General features: G+C 41.8%; 2 protein-coding genes across 3 annotated transcripts in view; one reads left to right on the forward strand and one right to left on the reverse strand.

The window, feature by feature from the left end:
• The window catches only part of itchb (itchy E3 ubiquitin protein ligase b), a 54,375-nt gene extending 46,643 nt beyond the window's left edge, over window positions 1-7,732 (forward strand). For both annotated transcript variants that reach the window (XM_080031118.1, XM_080031119.1), the window contains exons 23-24: window positions 231-303; window positions 3,744-7,732. In XM_080031118.1, the coding sequence (XP_079887244.1) occupies window positions 231-303; window positions 3,744-3,843 (173 nt within the window). In that variant the 3' untranslated portion in view covers window positions 3,844-7,732. The remainder of the gene's footprint in view (window positions 1-230; window positions 304-3,743) is intronic.
• A 1,502-nt stretch (window positions 7,733-9,234) lies between these two features.
• znf341 (zinc finger protein 341) overlaps window positions 9,235-18,720 on the reverse strand; it is a gene marked incomplete at its 5' end in the record, with an annotated part of 29,328 nt that continues 19,842 nt past the window's right edge. The window contains 4 exons of the mRNA XM_080030602.1: window positions 9,235-9,762; window positions 9,987-10,057; window positions 10,249-10,360; window positions 11,283-11,415. Coding sequence (XP_079886728.1) covers window positions 9,287-9,762; window positions 9,987-10,057; window positions 10,249-10,360; window positions 11,283-11,415 — 792 coding nt within the window. The 3' untranslated portion in view covers window positions 9,235-9,286. The remainder of the gene's footprint in view (window positions 9,763-9,986; window positions 10,058-10,248; window positions 10,361-11,282; window positions 11,416-18,720) is intronic.

The raw sequence follows: 18,720 nt of genomic DNA on the forward strand, positions 1-18,720 counted from the left end.
CCGTTTACCTCGGCTTTTAATTAATTTAAAAAGGCATCCAGAGCAACCTATGGATGATTGTTTTTCTGCAAACTCCTTTATTTAAGTCTGTCTTTTTGTCTTCTCTTTATTAGTAACACACTTTTAACTATACATGTCTCAGATTAAGAGTTCCAGTCCTAAGCACTGAAAATACACACTTCATTATAACCTTGTTCAGTGATCCTATTGACTGTTGCCTTGTATTACAGGAAGTAATGGTCCCCAGAAGTTCTGCATTGAGAAGGTGGGAAAAGAAAACTGGCTTCCAAGGAGTCACACGTGGTGAGTTCACACAAGCCTCTTAATAAGCAACAGACTGACATTGTTGCTTATGGTGTTGGGAAGAAGAGGAACTCCATTTAATGAAATTAGAATACCTTACTTTTTTTTTACAAACTAGTTTAAAATACTTTTTTTATTCTATGGAAGCTTTGCTCTATTTCAACTTCTTCCAGTGTGAAGTCATCGGTCGTTTGCATAGCTATGCTTTCACAGTAGCTTCCCCAACACTGGCTGCTTCCCTACTATAGCTGTAGTCCGTCCAGACCAGTTTGTAGCAGTCCATTGCAGGGAGCTGTGCTGTTTCCTGCTTTAGTTTGGGTTGTTTCTGACTTAGTTCCAGTATTATACTATAATGTATTTACAGACATGGTTCCAGACAGCTACAATGACCTATGTGTATAAGGAGAATGTAGCTCTTAATGGCTCAAATCCCAGTCCTATATACTTGCTTAGTGTTTTGAGAGACTAATCAAAACCTTCATCACCTCCTCCTTATCTGTCACCCTGGACCCCTTTACAATTTGCCTACAGCCCCAACATATCTACAGAGGATGCCATAGCCCACATACTCCACACTCTCCCACTTAGACACCAGGAAAGGGGCCTATGTCATACTGCGGTTTTTTGACTATAGCTCAGCGTTTAATATGCTGGCCCCTTCCAAGTTCGTCACTAAAATGAGAGATCTCCTGCATAGGTGGTTAGAGTGAGCCATCATAAATGTACATGAGGGTGCGAATCGCTCCCCAAACCACTCGCTGATCATGTGTCTGCAAGAAGCGATCACAGCCTGTCCATGCGGCTACTGTCTCTCGTCTTGACAACAGTACATGAAAACTCCAACCTGGCAACCCCAGGCTCCCTGGGAGCTGTCAATCAAAGTCCAGTGGATCCGCCATTGAAAGTGTGAATAACTTTGACATGGTTGGGCCATATAGGGGAGAACGGGGTAATTTGTCACACGGGTAGGTTGTCACAATCGTTATATCTCGGAACCAGAAGGCGCTGTCTGTTAAATTTTGGTATGTAAATATCCACAACTGGGATCAGAGGTCACCTACATAGTCTTCCTTGGAGTTAGACTGCTGCATTTGAGGTGAGAGGACTGTTAGTGTTTTTCATGTCAAATTGAAAATATTTAGCTCCTCAGTATTTTTCTTCTAGGCTTTTACTTAATGGGTTTATAACAAAACACTTGTTACCCTAAAAAAGTGTGAAGGGTAAGCTATAGTTTAGATTGTTTTTAGCAAGCTAATTAGTTGTCAGATGGTTGTTGGCCTTGATGCTAGCAATAAATTCCAGTTGGGGTTGGTCGTCACATTTTATGGGGGGTTGGTTGTCACATGTTATCCAAAGGGTGCAGCCAGGAAAGGAACCCAATAACAAAAGAAAATGTCAAGCTGTATCCTCACTGACACCCCAGAGAAGGAGAGAATTGAGCAGGAAAGGCAGCTAGCATGCAAAAGAGAAAAAGGGCAACAAAATCACGACCCAGTGCATCCCAAACTAGACCAGTTGCCAAGGCTACTGCACCCCAGTGCACTCATATGGATTTCCTTTTTGTTAATTCCTTGCTCATTTTGTGTTAAGATGCATAAAGTTATGTAGGCCTATTTTTCAACTTGACAATGAAATTAAACTTTCAATTGTAGTTCTGCTTTCTTGCCTTCTTTTTAAGATTTTTCCATAGAGATAACATTGTGACAAACAACCCCATAGTGTGTGACAACCGACCCCTTGATGGGGTTGGTTGGGGTTGGGACGCAATGAGGTCAGGTGACTAAACACCTTTATTTGTCTGCAAATATGTGTTATTTAACAGAAATGCAGAACAAGGAAAAGTTAAAGCAGTGCTCTGTTGATTTGATTTTGTGTAAAGTTCTGGTACACAATTTAATTTTTTTTTATTTATATGTTCAAAGATTTGTACATTAGCAGGAATATTGCATAGTCGATCACATGGATGTGAAAGCAGTGTTATGTTTACGTCACAGTCAAATAAAAATATCTTTGTCACTAAAATCAATGAATAATCCCGGTAAAATATTGTGATCTCAATATTGATCAAAATAATCATTTTGGCCAGAAATCGTTCAGCCCTACGCTGAACGTCGACAATACCAAAGAGTGGACTTCAGCAGGAAACAGCAAAGGAGCCTCTCAGCTTAAACAGAGCCCTGGTGGAGAGGGTGGAAAGCTTCAAATACCTCGGTGTTCACATCACACAGGACCTGTCATGGTCCTGTCACACCAACACCGTTGTGAAGAAAGCCCGTCAGCGTCTCTACCATCTCAGAAATTGTTGTGGAAATTTAAAAAAAAAAAAACGCTTGGACAGAGGACATTTATTTTAAAAACTCAACATTAATTTTGCCACTTTGAAGTGTGGTGCACCTTTCTCCTTTTTTTTTTTTTTTTTTTTTGGCTTGTAGGGCAGGTCAAATAAACTTCAGGTATGGACTGTCAGCTCTTCAGACAGAATTCCGTGCCAGGACTGTCACACCGCCACAAGGGCTGTGTGTCTGTCTGGGTCAGAGAATATTGAGAGACTTTAAACTCCCACTCAGTGTGCTCAGGAACTTCTACACCTGCACCATAGAGAGCATCCTGAGTGGGAGTATCACCACCTGGATGGGGAGCGCCACCAAGCAGGATCAGTTGGCTCTAAGGAGGGTGGTCCGCTCAGCTGAGAGAACCATCAGGACCAGCCTCCCCAATATGCAGGACATTCACATCAAACCATGCAGAAAAAGAGCCAAAAAGATCACTAGTGATGTCAGCTACCCCAACAACAGTCTGTTTACCCTGCTGCCTTCAGGGAGACACTACCGTCTGCTGAGGACCAACACAGAGAGGATGAGGAGGAGTTTCTTTTCCCAGGCTATCAGACTGTTAAACAATGTAACTTAGCCCACCACCCAGTGAACACCCAATCATTATTGTAATCTTGCACTTTATAAAGTTGAATTACAGCTGGACTGGTACACAAGAATTTCACATTCCCCTGTGCATTTTTATATATATATATATATATATATGCACAAAATGATTCGGTACTCATGTATATATGCATTATTATAGCTTTTTATTATACTGACATGCTAATAACATAATCTATCCAAGCAAAATTGATCTGTTAAGGGGTAGGACTAGATAAGTTTTTTACTTCCTCCTACCCCCTTTCGAGCATGTCTGTTTTTCTTTTTTTTTTTTTTTAATTCTATTTCTTTGTTTTGCTTTTGTTTGTTTGTTATTTATTCATCTATTTTTTTATTGCATGTTCGAAATAAAGACAATCAATCAATCATTTGAGTAAGTGACAAATACATAAAAATTAAACTAAACTTGCTCATTCTACTGTCTCTAAACAAGGTCTAACCAGAATAGAATGAGTGTAACCTTAATCTGAAATCCACTGTGTTTCTTCTTTCTTGCCCCAGCTTCAACAGACTGGACCTTCCGCCCTACAAGAGCTACGAGCAGCTGAAAGAGAAGCTGATGTTTGCCATCGAAGAGACAGAAGGCTTTGGCCAGGAGTGAGACAGTCAGCCACTTAAGTCTGAAGGAATACAGCAGGGAGCCTCTTCTCTAAAGCCCAGGGTGTTAGGTGTGTTTGTGCTCATACACACACACCCGTATGGTTCTCCTCCTCCGGGTGTGTGTGTGTGTGTGTGTGAGAGAGAGACTGTTATGATGGAGCTGGGACTCTAGTTACACCATGCTCACAGCGGGCCTCTCTAAGCTCCCTTTGGTACGTGGACATTTTTTGTATTCTTTTAAAACAAAAACAGAAGAGCTGCTCCCTGTCACTCAGACTGTGCAGCAAATTATGCATGGGATCCTGACAACTCCCCATTCTGTGACGTGTTTTATGGGACTGCAGTAGCTTATTTCTTCCCCATGCGTGATCATGTACTGGCAGGCAACAAGATGGCCAAGGCAACGCAGTCTGGATCTCATAAGCAGAAGGCTCATGTGTTCTAACAGTGTGTCTGGTCAAGGTGTCTTTAATGACCTGATTCTTCTCATTAAGTTGCCGTTCATTAAAGCATCTGGTAAATGTCAGTCTTACATTTGAAGGACGGATTGAGATGGTGGTGCTTTTTCTAAAACAGGATCAAGTTTCATGGAGAAGCAAACGTTCCCTGCGTTCCGAATCGCATACTCTTTCTTTTTTCTATTCTACATACTGTACTACATCTGACGATGAATAATCTAGTTAGGATGCAGTAGGAAAATATTGGGAAATACTTTTACTTATTTATTTCATCATGACATTGCGCCTTGATCTTGCCTCTTGCTTTTATATCCGTCGCATCCCCGTTTGTTTTCTATGGAGGCTCCGTCGATGGTTCGCACTGGATTATGGGTCTGAATCGCCCAAATAGGATGCTGTTTTCAACACTAAAAATCTTGGCCGGATGTAGTAGACGTTCGGGTCTTTCTAACCATCCTACATCTGGCCACAAGAATCGGGACATACTAAATCCTTTTTCTACCATACTAAATAGTAGAAAGTATGCGATTCGGAACGCAGGGTTTGTTTCAATAGAGCCTTGTTTGCACTGAGCGGTTCGGTGTGGTTTGGCACACATTTATTTGCGTATCCACTGTCAAAAGTTGAAAAGGGTACCGAATTACGCTAACAAGTAGGTGTGCTGTCTGCAGTGGAAACACAAGCCTGATCTAGAGTAACCGTGCCGTGCCAAACCAGACCGTGCTGCTCAGTGGGAACAAGGCATATAAGAGTGATTCTGCATCATTCGGATAACTGTCACACCTCAAATGTCTCACACTTTGATCTGGATGACTCCTGCTGACTAAGGTGCATCATTTTACCAATTCAACAGTACCACATGACGGACATGATAGCTTATAAAAAAATAAAGGAGTTATCCAAATGAAGGCTTAAATAACAGACAATATCAACACATAGAGATTTGGGAGACTTAATTAATGACAGAAACAGTTTTGTATTCCTGATTCTGTAGTTTTTGATCTGTGAATCACTTAATGATTGTGAAAAGTGTTGTAACCTTCATTATCCATAGTGGTGGACTTCAATAGAACTTGAGCTGACCCTAGTTTTATAGGGCCAGAGTTTGTACACTGTGACGTGGAATGGGGATGTCTAGGATTCAAGTTTTTCTGAGAGAATCTTCTAAGTTCTTCATCCAGGGCTATTTTAAAACCTGCTTTCCTTATGGCCTGGTTTGTTTGATCCAAAGTAAGTATTTAAAGATGGTGTTCAGTGTATTCAGTACTCAAGATGCTCTTGAGTTTATGTTTCAGAACTTTTAAAGGTACAGTGTGTAAAATCTATTGTGGTTTTTCAGAACAAACCTGGTAGAAATGGAATGTAATATTAACAAGTGTTTTAATCAGTGTATAATCGCTTGAAAATAAAAGTTTTATTTTATTACCTGAGATATTGATGAGCCATTTATATATACATTGGAGTGGGGAGCACTGTCATGTTGCGCTGCCATGTTTCTACAATAGCACAGAATGACAAACTTAACGGCCTTACACGTTTTTGTATATATTGGGCGTCCTAGGGAAATGAACCTGTTGGAAGACCAAGGAGAAGTACTATAGAATAAATAACTAAATACATCTTCACCACATCAATATTGTGGAAAGACTTGAGGCAGTGGTGGATGATGCCATCTTTAGTAACTAGCTTCTTGTCCTTGAAGGCCACTGTAGCTTCCATAAAATATCCCAAAGGGAGGTGTTAGCAAGGGAGCGTCGACATGTATAACTTTCACCACTAGATGATGCCATACAAGTTTTTACACACTGTACCTTTAAAAAGAAAAAGTAATAACTGGAAAAACACCAAATGCACTTCAAACCAAATCTTGTTTTTTTTGTGAGTTGAGGTAAAGTCTTTATTGACAGTTTGAATGCATTCTTTGCAAAGCTCTGAAAATAAATTGCACAGCTCCTCACACATGTAGCATTTGATGCTGAGTGAAAAGAGCTTTTTCCTTATTTTAACAAATTCTTGCCCCACAACCGACATAAAAGTAACATGAATACATTAATAAAGAGTTAAGTCAGAAAAATGCAATGCCGAACTTAAAAAAACTATTATACCCAAAGTAACATTTTAGATCTGGGTATTTTCACTTCATACGTTCATTTTCCAGTTTTTCCCAGACAAAGATAGTGTTTCAGAATATATTTCTGAAGTACACAGTCAAATAATACGTGTGGCTATTGTTTTAATTTTTTGAAGTTCTGATTTTAGGTAAAGATTCTTAACGTGATATCGAGTATGGACCTCAAGAACAGCTGAATTTGGCACATAACAGCTTATAATTTACAGATGTGTGTGTGTGTGTGTGTGGGTTTGATCGCAAGTGTTTGTATATCATAATTATAAGTGAAAAAACACTTTTTAAGTTTGGATGACATTAACACAACTTCTGAAAACAGTTACAGGGTCAAAGAAGATAACTCATTGAAATAAAAACATCAGGTTTTAAATTGGTGAACTACACACTGGAAAGACAGATGGGTTACTGAGGAATCATTAAATCATTGCTTATAGAGAAGAAGATGGAGCACGTCGTCAAAGTAACAGTCCCTGCGTTCCAAATCGCATACTTTTTCTTTTTACTACACTACATACTAGAGTACAGAAGAGTTTTAGGGCCACAGACAGGAGAGAAAAAAAATCAGATAAGGAAGATTTATTTTCATTATTTCAAGAAATGTCAAGAATAAAGATGAATTCTCCAAAATGCTATTGGAGTTAGTGGGGCATTTATGTATTTTCAGCATACTACAATTGACGTGCATGTATTAGGTCATCCTAAATCTTTTTCCGGCATACTAAATAGTAGTGAAGTATGGGGATTGGAACGCAGGGTGTGGCTCTGCTCAGTTGTAAATGTACAATGACAATAAACACTATTGTTCTTCTTCCTTCTTGTGGAGGGGTAACCAGAAACAGCAGGACACTTTAATTAGTTATTTTGAAGTAACTGCACCAGTGTGAGTGATGAGAGAAAAGTCAGTGTATTATAATGAATGTATCATGATGAAAAGTTGAAGACTATTTACATTGTTTTCCTCTGATTGTTCCCACCTGACGCACTGTGTTGTTTAAAACTTCTTCTGGGCCGGTCACAAATCCTGGGGATGTGTTGCACATCAGCAAATATGTAAATATCCTAAAAACCCCGTTTTCTTTTTGTTCTCCAGAATTTCCATGTACAACTAAACCACTGTCACTCTCCTGTATATGAAAACAAGCTGTAAATGGTGTCAATAACACATTTTTCTTTTGTAAAAGAGGTTTTAATAAGAGGTTTATGGTAATACTATATTTTTTTTCTTTTCCCTGATTTTAATTTCTGATGTACATTAAAGATGTGTAATATAGAAATGGTCACTTAATAAATTAAAATCAAAACAGTTTTTTGCCTGGGCTGATTGAAAGAATGTGTGTTGCTCTGTCTTAGTCTGCAATAGTCTGATCTATTAAAAAGATGAACATGTGTGGTCACTCTCGCCACACTCAACTGCTAAGTCAGGTTGTGAAAAATTAATAGGTTGATTAACCAGATTTTTTTTTTTTAACTAAGAAAAAAGAAAGCTAAGCCTGTCTTGGGTGATTTTATTAATTTTCCTAATTTTGGCTTTCATGAATTTATCAAGATTGCCCTGTTTTTGGCTCCATCCATCTTCCCATCAACTCTGACCAACTTCCCTGTCCCTGCTGAAGAAACACATCCCCACAGCATACACCACCATGTTTCAATGTGGGGATGGTGTGTTCAGGGTGCAGTGTTAGTTTGAGATGTTAGATGAGATCAAACTTGACCTTTTTGGCATGAATGCAAAATGCTATGTGTGGCGGAAAACCAACACTGTATATCGGCCTAAACACAGGGATTATATACACAACTTTATTATGTGTAAGTATAATCAGGAAAAGCAGGGTTTGTAAACTCCAGAGTCCAGATACATTGTCATTGTGCTTGTAGGCCTTCATACTGTTGGGTAGTAATCAATATTTTTCACTTCATATGTTTTATGTGCAAAAGTCCTAATTCATAAAGTTATCAGATACATGTAGTAAAAAGCTGAATATTTCCCACTGAATTGTAGTGGAGTAAAAGTATAAAGAAGCATTGAAAGAAAATACTTAAATAAAGTACAAGTGCCTCAAACTTGTACTGAAGTACAGTACCGGAGTAAATGTACTTAGTGACATTTCACCAGATAGAAGACTGTAGAAGGAGCTGATAATGCACAACAATCAAAGACTGGAAGTTGTAACTTCTTCATGTTACAACTTGAAATGTTCTTTATGCAAAAACATTTATATAAACACAAATATACTTTAAGAAATGGGTAAACTTACAATCATTTAGGTTTGGCTACATACAATGAGAGGAAACTTCTCCATTGCTTTTGGCCTCAGAACATTTGAAATGAACCACTGTGGCTTAACACAAAGCTTGTAAACAAGAGCATGGAAAGGGGCGACTGGTTATTTTGGCAACACAGGTCTACCAGGTAAAAACGTACAACCCCTTTCTTTTAAAGGTGCAGTCAGCATTTCTGCAGAACGCTTCTTGTCAAAATCACTTTTTGTCCAAATCGGTGAATATCTCCTCATGATCCACTGCCTGTCCCGTACTGTGTGTACATACCCGTTTACAGAGCCTAGGCTGTGTGTAAACACCAGATTCTCCCCCCCCCCCCCCCTCACCCAACGCACACACTGTACTGAGAGGTAGCGAATTGTACAGGAGATATTCATTGATTTTGAAAAAAAAGTTAATATGACAACAGGTGTTCTCCAGAATCGCTATCTCCATCTTTAAAGACAAACAAGTAAAATCTGTTTTTAACATAACGTTTTAATTTAAAACAAACTATAGAAAAACATTTTCCCGCACTCTTTTAGTTGCCTCCATGTCCTTGGAAAAAACATTCCCACGAGGATGAAGAAGCCTAAAAACTACAAACATGGCTGCTGCAAACAGTTTTGCTCATTGCTGTGAATCTGCTCCAATGCCTCGCCACTGTGTCCCATGCCATCCTCCTCTCTGTCTGTGGTGCTGATGGACAGAGCAGCCTGGCAGCCTTCATCAGTCCTCCCTTCCTCTTCCTCTTCCTCCTCCTCCTCCTCCCCGTGTGTGTCCATTGTGTCCTGGCTTTTCTTTGCCCTGTGCCCCCCCTCTGTCCCTGGCCTCTTAGCTCTCCTGCTGAGCCTCCTGCCCTGGTCCTCCCCCTCTCCATCGCCCCCTGTCCCCAGCCCTCTGGTCCCCTGCTCCGGACACTTGTGGTCCCTGTAGTAGGAGTGTCTGGTGAAGCCCTTGTTGCATGTGGAGCACCTGAAGCGGTAGTTGTCTGTGTGGGACTGCTGATGCTCCAGCATGTGAGCCCGCCGGCTGAATGCCTTCTGACAGAACAGACACTTGTAGGGTTTGATACCTGAAAGGACACACAGAGGAGTTTGTTGAGACTCAATGGAATTACACAATGGTTGTTTGGGTGATACTTAAAGTAATACAAAATAAAATAAAAAACAGCTTCTTCCCCTTGCCATCAGAACTCTGAACACACTCAACATCTTGCCACACCACCCAAAATGGCTGCAGCGTAAGTTCCTGTCATCTATGTTTTAAAGAAAACTATTACTGGTATTATTCACCCACCAGAATGGGACAGGATGTGGGCCTTGAGTTTGTCCGGCCTGTTGAATTCTTTGGTGCAGCCTACATGAGTCCTGGTGGAGGAAAAACACACACACACACACACACACACACACACACACACACACACACACACACACATCACTAAGTTAGAATAAAATTAGATTAGGTCGATGGAAGGAAGGGTGAAAAAGCTTGAAGACTTAAGACTTCATTCAAGGGGAACATCTGAGTGTATCATACTCACTGCAGTGCGGAGCCTCACCTGAAGGGACACTTGTATTTCTTGAAGGGTTCATGGATGAGCATGTGCCTCTTGACTTTGTCCTTCCTGTTGAACATGGCCTCACACAGGGAGCATTTGTACGGCTTCTCACCTGGAACATGGGACCAGCGTCACAGTCGCACCTTGGCTCTGATGAGTACCTCATACACACATGCTGATGAATATAGAACTCTTCTATTTCATAGCTTTCCAAAGCAATAAAATGCTAACATCAACATCCATCTGTCTAGTCAATGGTCTGGACCAGGGAAGGAGATTAGCTAGGGCTCAGGCAAAACGCCCCTGAAATATCTGAAATTGCCCATGAAATTAATTTGATGGAAACTATTACAATTTGGGTGAATTTGAGCTATATATACTGTAGGGGAGAGTGGGGTGAGTTGTGCCAGTGGGGAAGTAGTGCCATCCCTTGTATCTAGTAAACCATAGAAGAAATTGTAAATCTGACCACATATTTTTGAAGAGCCACCCATTAAAGGAGGGTAAGCACATTAAATCTCAAAAAACAGCTGTTTGTCCTTCAAAGTAACATTTCTATGATCAAGGTTTTTTGATTGTTGTGTCTATAGACAAGTTTGAAAATGTTTGACACATGTTTTAGTGCTTTAGTATGCTACACTTTGAGTCTATACAGTTAGCACGATATGAGCCCTAAACTGCTGCATCATGCTAATTATCCAAAATGCTGGGGTTGGGGTGATTTGTGTTTAGATAAAAATGTTGGGTGTTTAATGTGTGGCATTTTTCCTCTTCATTGAATTCATCAGCGGGCTACACTGTGTCACGCTGCCATAGTGTCACCATAGTTACTTAGCTGCCGTGACCAGCTCTGACCCAAAGACTGTATGTACTCTCACTGACCGGAATAAACCCCGCCTACCAAGTAAGGGTGATGTCTGCTGTGGGAAAGCAAGCCAGATCTTCTAGGGTAACTGTTCCATGTAAAACCGTGCCCTGCCGAACTCAACTGTATTGCTCAGTGGAAAGGAGGCATTAGTGAAAGTATTTCAGACCTGAGTGGATGCGTGTGTGCAGTTTGAGGTAGTGCTCTGTCTTAAAGGCCTTCTTGCAGATCTGACACTTGAACCTCCCTCCGATGCCGTGAGTGGGGAGGTGACGTCTGAAATACCTTTCACACGGGAACACCTGAAGGCCAGAAAGAAACGGGTCAGAAACTGTGTCTTAAAGTGAGACACTGCAGGTGAAAAAAATTTTTTTTTTAAAGCGCAGGTACATTTTTAGATTTTTGGTCTAATTTGCTTCCATCCAAATACAACTACTAGGCATATTGAAGTAAATGTGATTTACTGTATTATCCTAATAATCATGTAACTATTTTTAAAACTCTTAAAATGTCTCCAAAACATACTAGAGTCCCGTTGCCTTACATTTAGTGAAGAAACTAATATACCTGCATCACAGATAGGACACACATCTTTCTTTTGTGAAAAACAATCAATCTGAAAAGATTCCTTTTTTTGTGGAGGATACAATGGGCAAGTGGCCAACCCCCTCTACAACTGATGGGCCCACCACTCATCAGAGGAACCGCTGGGGTCGGGTGCGCTGCCTTACGGGTGGCAGTGAAGGACTAGGACCACGACGGACCAGACCCGGGCGGCAGAGGCTGGCTTTGGGGACGTGGAATGTCACCTCGCTGTGGGGGAAGGAGCCGGAACTGGTGCGGGAGGTGGAGCGCTACGAATTAGATCTGGTGGGGCTAACCTCCACGCACGGTCTCGGCTCTGGATCCGTACTTCTGGATAGGGGTTGGACTCTATTCTTCTCTGGGGTTGCCCAAGGTGTGAGGTGCCGGGCCGGTGTGGGGATACTCGTGAGCCAGCGGCTGAGCGCTACTACGTTGGAGTTTACCCTGGTGGACAAGAGGGTCGCCTCCCTACGTGTCCGGGTTGTGGGGGGGAAGACTCTGACTGTTGTTTGTGCATATGCACCAAACAGCAACCGAACAGCAACCGAACCTGCTCCGAAAATCGGAGCAGCAGGAGCGGTTTTGCACTCCCTTTACCTCAATGTTGTGAAGAAAAGAGAGCTGAGTCGGAAGGCAAAGCTTTCGATCTACCGGTCGATCTTCATTCCTACCGTCACCTATGGTCATGAAGGCTGGGTAATGACCGAAAGAACGAGATCGCGGACAAGCGGCCTAAATGGACTATCTCAGGAGGGTGGCTGGTGTCTCCCTTAGAGATAGAGTGAGAAGCTCAGTCATTCGTGAGGAACTCGGGGCAGAGCTGCTACTCCTTTGCGTTGAAAGGAGCCAGTTGAGGTGGTTCGGGCATCTGGTAAGGATGCCCCCAGGGCGCCTCCCTAGAGAGGTGTCTCATGAGTGTCCAGCTGGAAGGAAGCCACGTCGAAGACCCAGGACCAGGGCTGTACAGTGCGACAGTTTTGATCGCATTTGCTACTGAAATTGATCACGTGCGATGATGAATACAAGTCCACTCGCACTAGTGCTAATGAGGAGAGGCTGTCTTTGAAACACAGAGGAGCGCTGCACAACACTGCTTATAGGGCTCTACATTAACACTGCGGATAAATGAGTCTTAGGCAAGTAAGTTATTGAGTCAGGGGCCGCCTTTAGCTCAGTTGGTAAGGCATCCCCCTCCCGGGCCGGGCCCAGCAGCAGACCCGGGTTCGATTCCCACCCACAGTCGTTCTCTGCATGTCACTCCCCTCTCTGCCCCATTTCACTTCTGTCTCTCTGCACTATCAAATAAAGCATAAAAATGCCCAAAAAATATGTTAAAAAAAATAATAATAATAATGTAGGGTAATCTGAGCCACTTTTTACATTTGCTCCCCTCTAAGCTAGCTAAAATGATTTATCGCTCAAATTTACACATTTCCCATTAATTCAGGATGTTTCCTAAAAATGGGCATTAGCAGAATTTTTTCAAGACAAAGGGCAGTGAAAATATGATTGTTTTAAAAAAAGTTGTCATGTGGCTCACTTTACCCCAGCTGTGGGGTAAACTGATCCACTTACTTTTTCCACTCTGAAACTACCATAACAACACATATTGTAACAGTAAGAATCCTGAAAGCTAGCCACACATTCCAGAACTAATGTCGGACTAGTAAAAGAATGATGGGGTTTGGTCAATTAAGCAAAGCAAATTTTCTAAACACTTGAAAGTAACTCTGAACAAAATCAAATACAACATATTATAATTCAAAATGTTTTAATAAGATTCAAATGAAAGATAGAACCAGTTAGATTAGAACACAGTCTGGGGGTCAGAACACAGGACCCTTAGAGCCAGCTAGTGTCTGGGGGTCAAATCATAGGAAAATCAGAACCAGCGAGAACAGCCTGGGACTCAGAACACAGGAGAAGACCCAACTGGATTATAACATCAGCCTGCCATACTCTACAACTAGGCCTACTCTACATTCCAGCCCTGAAGGTTACAGGGAAAGATGAGAAGGTGCTCTTTCCGTGTGGTTGCCCCAGGTCGTCTTCCTGGTGTATTTCCTTGGCATGATGGCTTTTCTACAATGTGTATGACATTAAAATAAAACATATGTCATGTAATATATTACATTAAAATATGTTTAAGACTAAACTTAACTTGTGCCCCACAGCATTTGGCTCACTTTCCCCCACCACCACAATTTGAGAAAAAACTACCTCTCTTAGCATTTCAGGCTAATCTTCAGTTATCAGCATCACATGGTTTCATATGTTGGTAGTTCATCAACACGTATGATAGAAGTTTTTCTACGTGAATACATTTGCTTTGGCACAACAGTTGATTAAGTTGACAGCAAGAACATTTACTTTTACATGCAAAATACCTATTTTGGTGAAAAAAACATGCTTACCACAGCACCATGAGGTCCTCTCTTTCAGGGCCATGGGGAAATGAGAGGGGCTTGAAAACATATATCTCACATGACCACAAATGTTTTCCGTTGCCTAGATACAGGGGGTGGCTCACATTACCCGATGCCTCAGATTCCCCGTTCTCCACTAAGTTATTGAGTCCACCCAGAGCTGGCCCAAGCCTTCTGGGGGCCCTAAGCGAAATATGATTAAGGGGCCCCTCTCCAAGCGCTGCTGAAACTATTGGTCTTTGTTAAATATCATTCACACACCCAGTGTTTTCCGCTAGTGCCTCCACTGTGCGGCTGTGTGAAAATATTAGACAGCCGAGATTCAGACCCTCCTAGGGGGGTCCGGGAGATTTTTTTAACCTTTTTAAAGTGAAATGCATGAATCTGGTGCACTTTGAGAGGAAAATTAAGAGGCTAAATCTGTAAAATTTTGTGTGAACAAATAATTTGGAGACACTGCGTCAGATGAATTAGAAGCTATTGAAGGACACATGGAGTTTCCATAAAAATATTAATATAAAATAAAATATTATGGAGGGTCCTCTGGGTTGGGCTTGGAGCTCTTTTTCTTTTACGGGACATATTTCTCTGTAATATAATGAATGCATTTAAATGCAGTGAGAGGAACGAAGCAGAAGAACTCTGTTGTCCAGCTACTGTATCTTTTTTTCCACAGAAGAGGCTGAAATCGGCTATAGACTATACACAGTGCATGGGCAACTGAGGGCAGCCCCATTTCCAATTGTTTTTAAATAATTTCATGTCAACGTGAAATGATCAGATAATTTCGGATTACCTCCCAGATGAACTGATTAAATGTTTAGGCTATTACTTATCTAGACCAAAACATTGTATTCCTTTTTTTGTATGATGACTCACATTTGCATAATATGATGTTAATATCAAACACACAAACTAAAAAAAAATAATAATAAAAATATATATTTTTTTTTTTGGAAGGGGCCCCCCTGGCGGTCGGGGGCCCTAAGCGACCGCTTAGTTCGCTTATGCCTCGGGCCGGCTCTGAGTCCACCCTCCACTTTGGCTGGTGAAAGATGTGTGCTCGGGATCTGTGCTCGTGCGGCGATTCTAGCGTCTAATAAACTTCACCACCGGTAATAACCGGAAGGACACGACTCTTTCTTTAACCTTTATTTCTACAGGTAAATCCCATTGAGACCGAAGACTCTTTTACAAGGGAGACCTGTTTTCCTTTCCCACGTTACCATTCACGCACACATTCATACAGTTAGCGCGTGTGCAAACGGAACATTTCCTGTGCGCCTTCACATTAAAAGCCTGTTGCTAGCCAAACGTGAGTTGACTTTTATTTTGAAGCCGGTAAGAACAGGAAGTTCTGTAGTGCTCTAGCTTGAAAGGCAACTCATTCAGCTGCAGAGAGCAGTAAACAGTAGTCTATTTAAACAAAGTTTGAAATAACTTATTTCAAACTTTGTGTAAGTTACACAATAAGCCACTGAAACTACTCCCAACATATTCACAACAACCTATTTAATTTATCCTAAATTGTACCAATATGTATACTTATTTATTTAATAGGCTATGTTTAATGTTTTAAAGTTTGGTTTGAATTAACAGAAGGACATTTTCCAAGAAAAATTATTATCATTAATATAATAATTATGTGTATATACAAAAAATACATAGATATTATTTTTATATTTTTATGGGGAGAAATAATTCTGAATCAGCAAAAAATTGCAATTGGCAGGTTAGATTCTTTTGTCTAAATTACAATTAGTGCACCCCTATTCATTATTCTATAATTATTACTGCACACACTAGGATATAATATTAATTGAGAATCTCAAATGAGACCAAGATGACATGCTCAAAGGTAATTAGAGCGAAATGTAAGGGTTAAGGTTATGCAAGTTTTCGATCATACTTGTGTGCTACCAAATTTATTTTTGTGCTACTGAATTTTTTTGATTGCTAGCACCAGTGCTACCACCTAATAAAATAAGCGTACAGCCCTGCCCAGGACTAGTGGAGGGTTCCCTGCTCAAGCTGCTGCCTCCGCGACCCGACTCCGGATAAGCGGTTGAAGATGATGATGATGACAATGGGCAAGTTGAGCTTTCAGCCACGGTGACAGGTTGAGGATTGAGGAATGAATGGGAAGATGCAGCGCCTCCCTTAACCTTCGATCACACATTTATGTCTTTTGGAATTATAATTTCTAGCATATCTTTTTCATTTGTTGCTTATATTGTTAATAATTTGGCCAGTTTGTGCATTTTTGGGTGTTCTCAATTTTTTTCATGTATACTTTATGTTCTGCCTTTTCTAAACACCCCTACTGCAATTACTCACACCTTCACACCTAAACACAAAAGTGTGTCCCATTGAAACCCATTAAAATCCTTTGAAATCACCATTTTTAATCCTACTTGAGTAACAAGTATAAAACATGCAATATCTCATTTCTCCACTTTATTCGAGGCCTGGGGCTTTAAGTGTGTGCTCCGAGGCATTTCCTTGGAGATGACGTCATTTTTGCGAAATTGGGCGCTCGCACTCTATGCCTCTCCTACTCTCGTTACACAAGTTATAAGGCATTATTCTTGTTTTGGTGTGCGAGTAGGTGTGTGTGGGGATGAATGCACGTCAAAGTTTGTGTATGTGCACGCATGCGCCTTCAGCCTACACACTTCATTACCGTATGAGCGAATGCGTTGAAGCGCAGGTGGCTTTCAAATCGCCTTTATCCATACCATTCCATTCATGTGCATTTTTTATGCAAAAGTTCAAAGCACCACTATTTTTTTTGTTATAAAGTATTTAAAACATGGGGGCGCCTTTAGCTCAGTCGGTAAGGCGTCCCCCTCCCGGGCCGGGCCCAGCAGCAGACCCAGGTTCGATTCCCGCCCGCGGTCGTTCTCTGCATGTCACTCCCCTCTCTGCCCCATTTCACCTCTGTCTCTCTGCACTATCAATAAAGCATAAAAATGCCCAAAAAATATCTTAAAAAAAAAAACTTAAAACAGACATCTACCCCTGGCCCTTGCACAACTTTGAAATAAATGAAACTCAGGTCCTTTCCCGGAACATGAAAGTTACTGCCGCCGTGAGAATCAAAATAGATGCAGAATTTGTTTAGACAGGTGCACAATGCTCCTCTCTACATTAGTAGTCTGTCTGTGACAACTTTTTTTCCTCATATGGGCTAGCAGAGGAGCTGCTCCAGAGAAAGCTGGCTGTTTGCTTTTACACAGACGCACACTTTGGTGTTGCGCGTCCCAAAGCGGGGCAAAAACGTCCTTCTGCTCAGCAGCGGACAGAAGAAAAAGCTGCAGATCATTCTGGACTAAAACCGCTGCAAAGGAAGAGTCAACACAATGGACAAGGTAGGCCTATGTACAAATTTCATATATTTTTTAGATCTATTTTGCCTTGTTTCCACCGAGTAGAGCGGGTCGGGTCGGAGCGGCTCAGAGCGGGACAGCTCACTTTTAAGAATCTCATGGCGTTTCCACCGCCGACCCTACCCTTACTGGTAGGGCGGGGTTTAGGCTGGACTGCGACAGCCGCCGCCAGAATGTGGGTCAAACTATTGGGCTGTGGAACAACTGTGGTCAAGCCAGCGGTCTCTCGTTTTTGCTTGGTCAAACCAGCCGCTTCTTTATTTATTCCCCCCTTGTTGTTGTGAGCGTGTATTTACTACTATCTATGGCGTAAACACACTGAGACGGCTCGGTGCAACTCATAGAGACAGTGAGCGAACAGTACTGGCTGTGGCAGCTTCGTGACTAGCAGTGGGACACAGTGTAACCAACTGATTAATTTATTGACGAGGAAAATCACCACACAATAAACAGTGCTGTGCACACATTTTCGCCAAAACACAAGACTCTCTTCACTCTTGCCAAGATGACTACACATGGCGGAAATTATTCTTTCGACCAATCAAATGACGGCAGTGTGTAGCTCCGCCTTTTCGGCACCCTTTCAGGCGTCTAGTACCCCAACGGAGGAGTACTGAGATTAGGAGTGGCTCAGAGCGGTTAGGTGCGCTTAAACCGTACCCTACCCAACTTTTGGCAAATGAAAAGCCAAACTACCCGGACCAAACCGCTCCGATCCGACCCGCTCTACTCAGTGGAAACGAGGCATTAGATCGTGTTTTCTTTTCTTTTTTTACCTATTTTACTTCTTTGTTTTCTTCGTGTATTATACGTTATCCTTGTAATTGTCATCGCCAGTGTGCATGAGGAAACCTAAGTGTCTCACGAGTTAAAATAAAGGTTATTGTATTGTATTTTTACAAAATTGTCTCCATTGTCTCTGGTCCCTTTCTGCAGATGATCGCGGCATACAGCTGCCAGAGAGCGACCAGGCGGTGGCCCTTGGCACTGTTCTTCAACATCCTGGACATCAGTGCACTGAATGCTTACATCACATGGACGGCTATCGATCCGGCATGGCACCAGGGGAAATCTCACAAGCGCAGGCTTTTCCTTGTGGAGCTGGGGAAGAGCTTGGTAGGCCCACAGATGGGTCGAAGAGCGCATCCCACGTGCACCATGGGCCGCCAGCCTGGTTCGAGGGGCTCGGGCAGGTAAACCCACAACA

The sequence above is a fragment of the Ammodytes marinus genome (genome assembly GCF_949987685.1).
Source record: "Ammodytes marinus genome assembly, chromosome: 7".
Taxonomy (NCBI): domain Eukaryota; kingdom Metazoa; phylum Chordata; class Actinopteri; order Uranoscopiformes; family Ammodytidae; genus Ammodytes; species Ammodytes marinus.